Genomic DNA, 12,616 nt, shown 5'->3' on the forward strand with positions numbered 1-12,616 from the left:
TGTGAAAGTCCTTGTCAGTACACAAATTGGTGCTAGTGAACACTGTGACAGGGTAGGCAAAGCATTTCTTGAGCTTCTCATATTGCTAACCTGATTATTCAAAACCAGCACTTTTCATAAATGAGGGGAAAAGTGAAGCAAGAAATCTCAATGGTTATTCTGTTTCTGGTAACAGTTCTGGTGGTTCCACAGCTATACTGAAAGGTTTATTTTCTTACCATAAAGCAGGAATAACTTTCACATCCTTAAGCACCTAACTGGCTGAAAAACAATCACTGGGTACTCCAGGCTGGCTAATATAAACAGTACCATGAACATTTCCCTTAAAAAAAAAAGTTAGCTTCTGTTTTTACAATCTGCTCTAACATGCAAATATTTCTGAAAGCTTTCTCCCCTCTCACCCTTTGTTTTTTATTTTAATAGACTTGAGATATCACAGTGAAACGGGCTTCACTGGAGAGCTGTTTTCATAGTTACTTCTCTCCCCCAAGTGGGTAAAAGGAGCACTAAGGAGGTTTAATGACATCCCTTTCACTCTGCCAAGAAGGATCCAAGGGAGCTGTGACTCGAAAGGAAAGGCACGTGGCATTTTGTGTCTGGTACTTAAATAGAAAGAGCAGAAAGGAGCTGGGTGACCACAGACTTCAGCTATTATGGGGTCCGTGCTTCACTTTTTACTAACCTTTAGCTCAATTAGTAACAAAAGCCCAAACCACCAAATCTGCAGTTTACAAACATAATCCTCCCACCGAAAACCAAGCAAAGCCAAACCTCAGAACCCAACACACCTGCATTTATGTATCTGTCTGATCCTCAACGTGACTGAAACAGATTATCTTCACGCTCTCCGAGAGTAACTTGTGTCTGGCTGGGAAAAAAAAAATCAGGAATTAGTTTGTACAGGATTTGAGGCACCAAATACACGGTCAGGCAGACAAAAAGCCACTTGCAATCAATTCAATGGGATCTTTCCATTCATAGACTCAAGTCTGGTTGAGCACCTAGGGGTGCATTCAGCAGCCCATGTAAATCTGTTCACTTCTTTTGCCTCTTTGGATGCACAGATGGAGAGGCAAACAAACGCTGGGGGAAAGCCTCAACCACTTTAATATCTTTTCATATTTTCAGAGCAATTTGTTTGGTGCCATATCCACAGCAGCCCGCAGCAGCTCATTTTTCCCTTTGCTTCACGGCTTGACAAATCACTTCCTTCTTCCTATTTGTAACTGAATACTGATAACTCTAATTCTCCCCCAGCCCCTTCTTCCAAAGTATTGAGTTTTGTTCTTTATTGTTTTACTCTCCTTTGCCCTGTGGAAGATGCAGAGCTCTGGTCAAGTGATGGAGGATGAGGAAGAATCAGTGCAAGGCTGGCATCTCTCCTTGCTCACATGGGATACCGCAGTAAATCCTGTACCTCTGGCAGCAGGAACACCTTCCTCTAGTTTTCAAGCCTTTTCTAAGACCACAAACAACCTCAGTATTCTGGAGCTGGCTTGCAAAACTACTCCCACCCAAAGTAACAGCTCGCTGCTACCGCCTGAAGCAAACCAGGGAAATATCAACCCATCCGTGCCATTTTAATGCTAAATTTGAGGTTCCACGCACGTTTTTCTCAGCAATGATACAGAGAAGAAGTAATTGAGAACGTGATCACTGGAACATGCAAACAAGCTGGTAATTATTTCTGCACAGCACCAGAAAATTTAAATGCAAAAGGTTGAGAACGGAGCTGCAATCTAACAGAAAATACTCCCTTTTAAACAACGTATCTGACAACTGAAACTCATTGTATTTTAATGTCTGTGTGGGCACAACGTTACAAAGATTGCCTAGAGGCTTTAAAATGTGAAGGGAAACGTAAAACCGCTGCCTTCTTGCAGATCCATAAATCTAAACTGCTTTTCAACACAGCGTTCTTTGGGTTTGCTTAATAGCTGGTGCTGCTTCCCAATCACGACAGCGATTCCCAGAACACAAAAGAACCACAGGCACTGCTTCATCCCAATACTCTTCAGAGGACAAAGAGAACAAACCAATGTCCAATTTCTAGCTTGCTGTTTACCAACAAGTCTTCTAGATAATCTTGCATTCAGTGCCAGGAATGCATCTTCTAACAAACGTATCCTAGAGCCTCCCAGAAGTCTCCATTGGGAAGCTGTGTTCCTCCTCTGAGCAGCAGCACATCCCCAGCCCCAGGCATTAACCCCACCAAACTCTCCCCCTCGTGTTCTGCTGCTGAGCTTAGGACAGCAGCCCTCCCAGCCCTCATTTTGGTTCACACCATGCCCCGTAGCTCTCATCCTGCACTGCAGCTCCACGTCCCACAGCAAAAGGCTGCTTTGGCCATTGGAAATGCTGATCAGTGCATACATACACACTCACCAACCTTATGAAATGCCCTGTTTTGGGGGCAGCACCAATTCCCAGCTCAGTGCACTCACTAGCATCAGGGGGCAACAGTTTGTTCTTCTCACGTGGGGATCAACCACACATGTGTGCACAAGCACACACAAAACATCACAGCTGCCCAATGCCAGCACTACATCTCATTTCTTTGGACTGGCTCATCAAGCAGCCTGGATCCCATACGAATCTTTTTTTCCTCATATACAAATGAGACCCTCATAAAATTTTGCTATCAGGTTGCTCACAATTGGTTTGCTTCTAGTCTTAAACTATGAAGGTAAAGAAAAACTGACAACTATCCATTGAGAAATTCCGGTTCCTCCCTACAGATTGCTGCAGCCAATTCTCCCCAGTGGGCCAGAACAGTTCAAGCCCAATACTCCTGGCATTCCTAAGGAACAAAGACAAACACACAACACTTGAATAACCACTTCCAACCTGTGTATGCCTCAAAGGTCAAGGAAAAAAAAGGGAAATAAATCACAGAATCACAGAATCACTAAGGTTGGAAAAGACCTATAAGATCATCCAGTCCAACCATCCACCCATCACCAATGGTTCTCGCTAAACCATGTCCCTCAACACAACATCCAAACGTTCCTTGAACACCTCCAGGGACGGGGATTCCACCACCTCCCTGGGCAGCCCATTCCAGTGCCTGACCACCCTTTCAGAGAAGTAGTATTTCCTAATATCCAGCCTGAATCTTCCCTGGCGCAGCTTGAAGCCATTCCCTCTAGTCCTATCACCAGTTATACAGGAGAAGAGGCCGACCCCCAGCTCGCTACAACCTCCCTTCAGGTAGTTATAGAGCAATAAGGTCTCCCCTGAGCCTCCTCTTCTCCAGACTGAACAATCCCAGCTCCCTCAGCCGCTCCTCATAAGGCCTGTGCTCCAGACCCCTCACCAGCTTTGTTGCCCTTCTTTGAACACACTCCAGGGCCTCAATGTCTTCCTTGCAGTGAGGGGCCCAGAACTGGACACAGTACTCAAGGTGCGGCCTCACCAGAGCTGAGTACAGGGGAACAATTACTTCCCTACTCCTGCTGGCCACACTACTTCTGATACAAGCCAGGATGCCATTGGCCTTCTTGGCCACCCAGGCACACCGCTGGCTCATGTTTAGCCGAGCATCAACCAACACCCCCAGGTCCATTTCCTCTACACAGTCTTCTAGCCACTCCACCCCAAGCCTGTAGCGTTGCTTGGGGTTGCTGTGGCCAAAGTGCAGGACCCGGCATTTGATCTTATTAAACCTCATTCCATTGGCTTCAGCCCAGCTATCCAGCCTGTCCAGATCCCTCTGTAGGGCCTCGCTACCCCCAGGCAGATCGACACTTCCAGCCAGCTTGGTACTTTGAGTTTGCCCCTGAGCAAAAGATGATGTCCATGTTCCAGCATGGATGGGGAAAAGCCACAACATCTCCTGCCAAGCTGACATGTTCTGCACCCACTGAGAGCCCACACCCTATGAAAATACCGAGAAACCTTTCCCTTGAATAAGGAAACTGAAGATTAAATTGTCAGCTGGGAAGATGTCAGACACCACACAAACCAGCTCCAAGCTCCAATGGGCTTTAATAAATCTCATCCCACGTGAGTTCAACGAGAACTGCAGATTCCCATAGCTCCGGTTTCCTACGTTAGCAATAGATTTGTAAATCTAAGACTGGCCCAGGCAAAGGAAGCAAACAAAACCTCCACAGGCTTTGAGAAGTTACCACCCAGCTCACATCCACACCCAAGCAGAGGCGAATCTGTCTGAGACGTGCTGGGCTCAGAAACTCAGCTTTGCTTCCTACACGTTTCGGGGAGCAAACAGGACATGGAGTGCCTGTTTCAAGGTGAGAATCTCTAAAATGCAAGGAATGGAAAATCCCAGATAGCGCCTGCCTAAACCAGAACCAGCTTTGTGCACCATTTTTACATTCTTCCTCTTTTTTCTCTCTCGCAGCCCGTTCAGTTTCTTGTTTCACAAAAAGGACACTGCAGGGGATGTTTATGGTTGCTTATGCTCGGAAACCAAGACGTAGGCTTTCCTCAAGTGAACAGAGTGTGCCATTTTGTAGTAATAATAGTTTATGTCAGCTGGAAAGTTCTCAAATTCTTCTTTTCAATGCAGCAATAAAGAACCAGAGCACAAGCTGTACAGCACAGGGCATCCTGCTCATGCAGCACAAGCTATTAGATTGCTCTACATGACACATCTACAACAAACCCGGGTGCTCTGCTTAACCACAAGGATGAAGGACTGGACTACAGGACAAGAAGCAACGATCGTGCAGCACATTAAAATCCCAAATCTGGGTATCACGCTGCTGAGCACCATCCTCCCCGAGCACCCTTCGTCCTACAAACACTCCCAGCTCCCCTTGGGTTTTTCTATGCTATTCATTCTGCGATATGACTGATGTCTGTTGTACATTTTGTTTTAAACATCGGGTTGCCAGAGCACAGGGTGGAAATTTTCAGCAAAAAGTTAATGTTAACGTGCAACAAGGTTCTTAGAACTGAAAAACAAGGTGCCCATCATCGGGTACATCAGCCAGCCTTTGCTGTGCACACGCTGACATTACCAGATGTTCTATATTTCCATTTTCGGCCATCTGCCTCTGAACAGCAGAGGCTGCTGACTCCTATCACGTTCACATCATAACTCCTTCAGACCAGACCGAGCGCTTTAAGAACCCACTCAGTTCACCATCACACTGAGAACCAGCCGTGCTCATTTCCTGTGCTCTTCCAACTCAATTTCAACAACTTCTCTGAATTTTGTGACCTCATATACGTGGGAAGAACTTTTTCAGCTCGCCCATAAAACTGCGTGCAAGGTTACCACTGCTGTCATCCTGTCTGTAAGCGCCGCTGTACATGTGTGTGCATGCACAAAAACCAAGTCACATTCTCCCCCCTTCCAGCCTAACAACCCTTTGGACACCCAGTGGGCTTCTCCTGGCTGGGCTGGCATGGAAGGAATAGTGATCAGTAACGTCTATAGCTTGCTTCTTCTAAAATGTAGATGTGTATTAAATCCTTTTTCATCCACTGTTTCTGGTGTAGTAACAGCTTTAAATTGGACAATCTGTTATTATATCCTTTTATTGTGTTTTGTTAAACGCCTCTCAGCTAAACCAGTATCACTTTCATGGAATCACAGAACGGCTCAGGTTGGAAGGAACAGAATCACAGAATGGCCAGGGTTGGAAGGGATCTCAAGGATGATGAATCTCCAACCCCCCGCCACATGCAGGGCCACCAACCTCCTCATTTAATGCTAGGCCAGGCTGCCCAGGGCCCCATCCAACCTGGCCTTGAACACCTCCAGGGACGGGAACCTCATAGATCATCCATTTCCAGCCCCCTGCTGCAGACAGCACTGCCTACCAGCAGACCAGGCTGCCCAGGATCCCATCCCACCTGGCTTCAGGCAGCTCCAGGGATGTGGCAACCACAGCTTCTCAGGCAATTGTCACTATCCTCTGGGTCAAGAATTTCCTCCTAACATCTAACCTAAATCCCCTATTTTAAAGCTATGCCCCTTGCCCTATCACTATTAGACCATATTAAAAAAAAAAAAAAAAAAAAAAAATCAGTCTCCCTCCTGCTGATGAGCTGCTTTCAAGAACTGCAAGGAAGTCATATCAAGTTATCAAGTTTTGACACAGTTTGGAAATCTACCATGCAACGACATAAGTTTTATGTCACTACTGTGTAGCCAATACTTCCAAACTTTACACACACAAACTAGATAAAAGTTCTCTATTTTCTTCTCATAAACCAATTATTTTTAAAAAAGAGCTTTATTACTAAGATTGATGCAAATGGAACTGGAGGGGGATTCCAGGCTCAAAAAGGATGGACAGCTTGTTTTTATTTCTGCCTGGGGAATGACATTAATGATCCCTTTCCTATTCTGTGCTTTCTTCCCTGCTGCTCACTGCTGTCCCTCTGTCTGCACCTCTCAGAGGTGATGGAAGCACTCTGGCAAGGAGCCACACCATCTTCCTAGCAATGAAGTACATCTTCAGGAAACTCAGCCTCTTCCTGGTGGCACGGCACTGATTGAAGGGGTTTCCTGAAGTTCAGTTCTGATGCGTGGAAAAGCTTGCATGAAAATCAGTTGGCGTGGCAAAGATCTTCAAATCTGTGTTTTCTTGGGTGAGCAAGTGATAAGGGTGTGCTGCAGAGGAAGACAAGCTGTAGGTGTTGCACAGATCTGCAAGAAAGGCAGGAGTGGAAATGAACAGAGAAAGAATGGAAGAAAAGCCACAAAACCCCATTACAGCATTCCCTCTGTGCCAGCGGAAAGACTACAGGGGCCAAGGTCATCGTGCAGCTCTCTGCTGTGGATGTCAGGGCAACTCAAAGGTACGGGGGAGGACTCAGTGTCCAACAATGTGCTGGGACTTTTATAGACCTTCAGCACCTCCCTGCTTCCTGCAGAAAGCACCCAAGCGATCCAGGGCCCTTTTGCTCCGGAATATTGATGTGGGAGCAACCAGCAGCATTCCTGCAGAGCCACCAGGATGGAGGTGAAGCACTTGGGTTGTCCATCGCCTTCCAGAGGAAGATCTGTAAACGAAACAGCTCCTCTTTTTTATCCAGACAGGATCAGGAGGTCATCGTCACTTCGTGCTGCTCCTGAGAGTTAAAGTCCAACAGATTGCACCATGCTGAAATGTGCAAGGAGGAAAGCTGGCACCTGAGGACTCACCAGGCGCCTACATGCCACAGTGTACCCATCTCCAGCCTATTCATTTGCTAATTTCAGTTGTTCAGCAGTATGCAGGCAGAGAGGGGATGAACCACAGAACCTGGACATACCACGCAGGCACTGAGCCATCCTACGCTGCCACTTTTCCACTGGCTAATTACTTTGACTTAGCACGTACCTGAGAAGTGACTGCTTGCGTCCCATTTCTGCAAAACCACTATACCTCCATTCACATAACAAAGAGATGATACATCCCTTCGTGGCCATCTCTGTGATGCACTGGTGGTCCTCAACAAGGGAATATGAGATTTTATTTGTTTTTAAAGATAGAAACCTTAGGTTTACAATGGCGGAAGCCGGACTTCCGATCGTGCCTTAGATCTCTAGTAAGAAGCAAACCAGAACAGCTGATGCCTAGCAAAGGTAAGGCTGGTTGAACAGCACCTGAAAACCATCAGCATGCCTTTCCTGCAAGCCAAAAGAGGAGAAATTAGATGACTTACCAAGGCAATCAGCACCTACACCAGCAACCAGTGTGGGTCTGCAACTCGGCTGCCTCTAACACAAGGCAAAGCTAGCAGCAGTTTCTCCAAACACCAAGGGGATGAGTAAGCAGGCTTCACACACGCTGCAGCTTTCTGGTTCGTGAGTATGTAAAGCATGCAAAGAGGCTGGGATGTTATGGTGACCACAGAGCTACTGCAGAACTGCCCTTGGCTGACTGCCCCCGGCTGCTCGCAGCCCGCTCGAGCAAAGCTCCCAGCACAGGAACCACGCTGGGTCACTTCTCATGTGGTCAGCCCCATAGCCACTTCCTTGAGGCAGCTACAGATGTTCTTAACCTTTTTCATTTTCAAGTCACAAAATGGAGCCCCTCGTCCCAGTTCTCTCTGCCCCTTCCTTCCTTCTGCCCTGAGCTTGGGCTGCTCATGGGGGCACCAGCCCTCTATGCACGCCGTGTCTGAGCACCACGTGCATGAGGGCATCTTAGATGAAGGGGAATTACCACAGCAAAAGTTCCTTACTCAGAGGAGGGATTTGCCCAGTGCTATCCTTCAATAGGGCTGATGTGCCCAAAAGCACCTCGAGAGCAGCAGGAATGGGCAGCAGGAATTCCTGGCAGCAAGGAGCATCCTCAAATCTACCACGGCAGCCCCCAGAATGAGCTAACCCATCAGCATCCCTTTGAATTGTCACTGGGTCAAAACCTACTGCAATTAAATCACTAATAAAAGCTTCAACAGTTTTAAATATTTGGTCAGCATCTACTCCACACATGGCAAGAACTCCCCAGATAGTTTTTAGCTGCAAAGATTTCTGGTGCTCACAGGCTTCCTGCGGTGGCTTTGCACTTTAGTAAGTGTTTTTTGATGGTTTGCTTTTTTTTTTTTATTATTACTTTTTTTCTTTTCTCTTTTGTTTTAATGTGGTGAGAAGATCATTTTAAAGCTCACTCTTAAGGGCCCACAATTCAAAACAAGTTATAAACAAAAGCAAACAAAACATTACCAGTTATCTTTGTCCTTCTGCACAGAGCAAAACCACCACCAAAGACATCTACAAACCAATAAACATTCTTTCTATCATGCACTTACAAAACCATCCAATTTCACAGCAAACCTTGGATTTGCTACCAACAGCAAGAGTAACTTGGCCTTAAAAGTCTCTCACCCCTCTCTGCATTCTTTAATCTCCTGTTTTTAAGCAAAAAATCATCTTGCTGTAATGGTAACCCCAAAGACAGAACACAATATGCCACCATTCTGGATGGAGCAGACAGAACCATAGAATCATTCAGGCTGAAAAAGTCCTCTGAGATCCCCCAGTCCACCCACCTGTGCCCACATCCTTCAGTGCCACATCCCAACAGCTCTGGAACACCCCCAGGGAGGGTGACCCTAACCCCCAGGGCAGCCTATGCCAGAGCTGACTGCTCTTTGGAGAAGAGATTTCTCCTCACACCCAGCCTTTCTCTGATATAATGCACAACAACAGTTAACAAGGCAGCTCTGGGACGCTATGGGTGAAGCCAGCTTTTTCTTCCCCTCTAGTTGGGTGGTACAAAAACAACCTCAGGATTAAGGATGGTGCCTCGCACATCCTTAAGCTCAAGCCCTTTGTGTACACAAAGCTCCAGCACAACACCTTAAAAAGCTATGATTTAAAGCACAGCCATCTCTGTGGAGGGGCAGGTGCTCCTGGAGCAGAGATAGTGCCAATTGCACTGCATGGCCCCACGTCACAGCAAAAACATCCCTACAATTCACCACACGTGGTAAAGCAGAACAGGAATGGAGCGATGAGAAAGAAATCAGTAGGCTTCAGCTCTGAGCACAGACCACGTCTGATCTTACCAACGATCACAGAATCACTAAGGTTGGAAAAGACCTATAAGATCATCCAGTCCAACCATCCACCCATCACCAATGGTTCTCGCTAAACCATATCCCTAAACACAACATCCAAACGTTCCTTGAACACCTCCAGGGAAGGGGATTTCACCACCTCCCTGGGCAGCCCATTCCAGTGCCTGACCACCCTTTCAGAGAAGTAGTATTTCCTAATATCTAGACTGAACGATGCTCCAGATGAAGTCACTTTGGCAAAACCCTTAAGGAACCTTTCTGCTCTGTGACCATCAAATGTGTCCCCAGCCTCTTCCCCTGCTGCCCTCAGCAATAGGGCACCTTTCTGCCCACTGCTCAGCCCAGCTGGGCCAGGGAACACCTGGCTGCAATCAGCAAACTACAGAAACACAGAACGAAACACCAACAAGGAAGAACACCCAGATGACACTGCTGAGCCCCTCAAGCAGAACGTGACTCTGGGAGAACCTCCCCCAGCACAGCAAAAGTCACCAATGGGAAGAAATATTTACCTTCAGTTTTCCTCTCCACCTCCCTTCTCTCAGTACACACACGAGGTGGCAATGCTACTAACATTAACATGGCTCTCCTTCACTGAAGGCTACAGCTGGCCTTTCTGCACAGCGTGAGGTCCTACCAACAACCAGAAAAAAAAAGGTGCTTCTGGGTCTAGAAAGTCAGAGGTGCTGCTCCCAAGGACAGCATTACAACTCCCTGCACCCAACATAAGCTGCATTATAATTTCTGTTATCTCATGCAAACTACCACCTACATTTGAAAACACATCTGCTCCACAACAGGTTATTTCTGCTGACGATGAGATAATTTATACACAGATGTTTGCTTGCAAAGGAGTTCCCAAGAGGTGCTATGGGAAGCCATGGACATGAGACTGATCTACAGAAAGACAAGTGTAATGGTACTGAAGCAGTCAGGAACAGAGGGTAAATGTTTTAATAAAGACACAGCAAGGAGGAACTCTTATTTAATTGCTGAAAGTCTTCAGGCTAACGCTGCAATAAACAATAAGAAAAAAAAAAGCTTGGTTTTCCACACGTGTGCATAAGAGAGATGGTGAAAACGAACAATAAGGAGCTTTCCAACACAGAAATTCCCACTGAAACTTACTGACTACCCTGGTTCAAACTATGTTAACCATCATCACTATTTGGACAGCGGATAGAAAAGATGTTCTAAGTTTAGACAAGCTGGAGGAGAGGGGCTGGCTTAAACTTGGTGTTATAAAACACCAAAGCTGGGAACAGGGCCCAGATGCAGGGACAAGAAAGTGCTGTGCTGTCACAGCACAGCCGAACGCTGTTAAGACACCATTTTATTTAATGAGTGGAAAATGCAGTTTGCTATTGCTCATCTGTTGTGATAAACACACGTAGCAATTACTGTTTTATTATTGACAGATCAGCAGAGTACATCTGTGAAATAGCAGTAAACACTTATTATTGTTAGTCAGGAGCCTTGCTAGCTGATGGGCTTGGCAGAGCAAAGTGAAGGACAACTCTGAGGTCTCCCTTCTCCTCCATCCACTGCTTTGTTTCTGCTCTCAGCCCTCGGCCAGGCCTTGCTGGGCAGCGCAGGGAGCAGCTCAGCCTCAGATCCCTGCGGTGCTACGTGTTGCAACCCTGCACTGAGGACCTCTCCTTTGGATAAGGCATACCAAAGGCTGCAAGCATGGGAGGAACAGGAAGGACAGAAAATGGAGCCGAAAATGGCCATTGCAAAGAAAGAATCACAGTGATGGATCTTGAAACTGTTTCATTTTCAATCTCTGCCTGGAAAGTCTCCTTACAGAGCTGAGCACGGCTACACCGCTCCTCTCCCACGGATGAGCAGCACAGGTAACAGCTGCTTAAGGATCTGCTCTGCCCTTTGCTCACTCTACTCTCAGGTGAACCATTTGTTAAAGGCAGCCCTGCTCAGAAGGCACTTCCCAGCAGGAGCTGGGAGTCCTTGCATGTTGCCCATTTTCCCCACACACTGACTAAAGCCTTTGAGCTGGATGCCATTTGCTCCTTTTATTGCCAATCTAGGCAATTAAGCCCAAGACACTTCTTTCCTTACCCCAAATCAGAAACCTGAAGCTTCTGCTGCTGAGCCTTTCCTTAGGCTGAAGAGGGACCTCAGTCTGCAGCCACATTCTTCTCTTTGGACTGGAATTCAAACCTGGATAAGCAAACTCTCCCCCAGGACTTATTTCAGTTTACTTGTAATTATTTTTATATTCTCAGGTTTTAATGAAACCTTACATAGCCCTTCTTCTCCCTTTAAGAAGAGGAGATAAGCCCCAAGGGTGATAAACAGCTACAGATCTCATTTTCAGTCCTTATTCTCAGATCTGTACTAAGAGTTAAAACTGGAAAAAAAAAACCACAACATTTTACACAGCTGCAGGATTGTTTTGTCCTAAAAATCAAATACAAGTCAATGAGCAGAAGTCAGTTAAAATAGAGGAAGTCAATCAGTAAAAGCCAGATGAAGCTACTTAGGAGGATTGGGTAGACAACTCGAGCTTTGCCAAATAACAAGGTGACCAAAAAGATGAGCCTGACCTGCAGTGGCTCTCCAATATTGCTCTCTCCATATCTCCAATATGGAATAGCTGTGGTGTTATGAAGGCCAGGCTGCCAACTGCTGCAATTAAAGGCTCATGCAACAGTTGGTATCAGTTTGAAATAGTCGAACACCCTGCTGCTCACCTAGGGTTGTTTTAATCTTTCAAGATAACAAAAGTAACAAACAAAATAACAAAAAACCAACAAATTAGTGTTTAAGCAAAGGCAGACCTTGCCACAAGCAGCTTGTTAGACAGGAACATGGGCTGGGAAGGAACCTGTAGATCAAGTCCACTCCTCCACCACCACCAAAGTAGCTGACATCAGCAGCCAGCCCGCCTGCACACACCTGGGCTGATCAGTCGACAAACCAGCACAGTGAATCAAGATACTATCAGAGATTATGGACTCATTACAGTGAAAGCTGTAACAAGTTTTTTCAGCAGAGAGCAGAGAACTTGATGAATATCCATCATCCAACTTAATTGTGAGTGCCATGGTTGGCAGGGCGTGCTTGTCACAATCAACAGAACTGCTGGAACATATCTTTTCACAGA

The 12,616-nt window shown here is 46.3% G+C and overlaps 1 protein-coding gene across 2 annotated transcripts in view; it reads right to left on the reverse strand.

The window, feature by feature from the left end:
• The window catches only part of JAK1 (Janus kinase 1), a 57,338-nt gene that overhangs the window by 26,998 nt on the left and 17,724 nt on the right, over positions 1–12,616 (reverse strand). Inside the window, exon 2 of one of the 2 annotated variants that reach the window (XM_031603838.2) lies at positions 789–864. In XM_031603838.2, the coding sequence (XP_031459698.1) occupies positions 789–794 (6 nt within the window). In that variant the 5' untranslated portion in view covers positions 795–864. Of the gene's footprint in view, positions 1–788; positions 869–12,616 lie in introns of both variants that reach the window. The other variant, XM_031603829.2, reaches the window with a different exon arrangement.

This window comes from Phasianus colchicus, chromosome 9, assembly GCF_987193195.1.
Source record: "Phasianus colchicus chromosome 9, bPhaCol1.hap1.1, whole genome shotgun sequence".
NCBI classification, from domain to species: Eukaryota; Metazoa; Chordata; class Aves; order Galliformes; family Phasianidae; genus Phasianus; species Phasianus colchicus.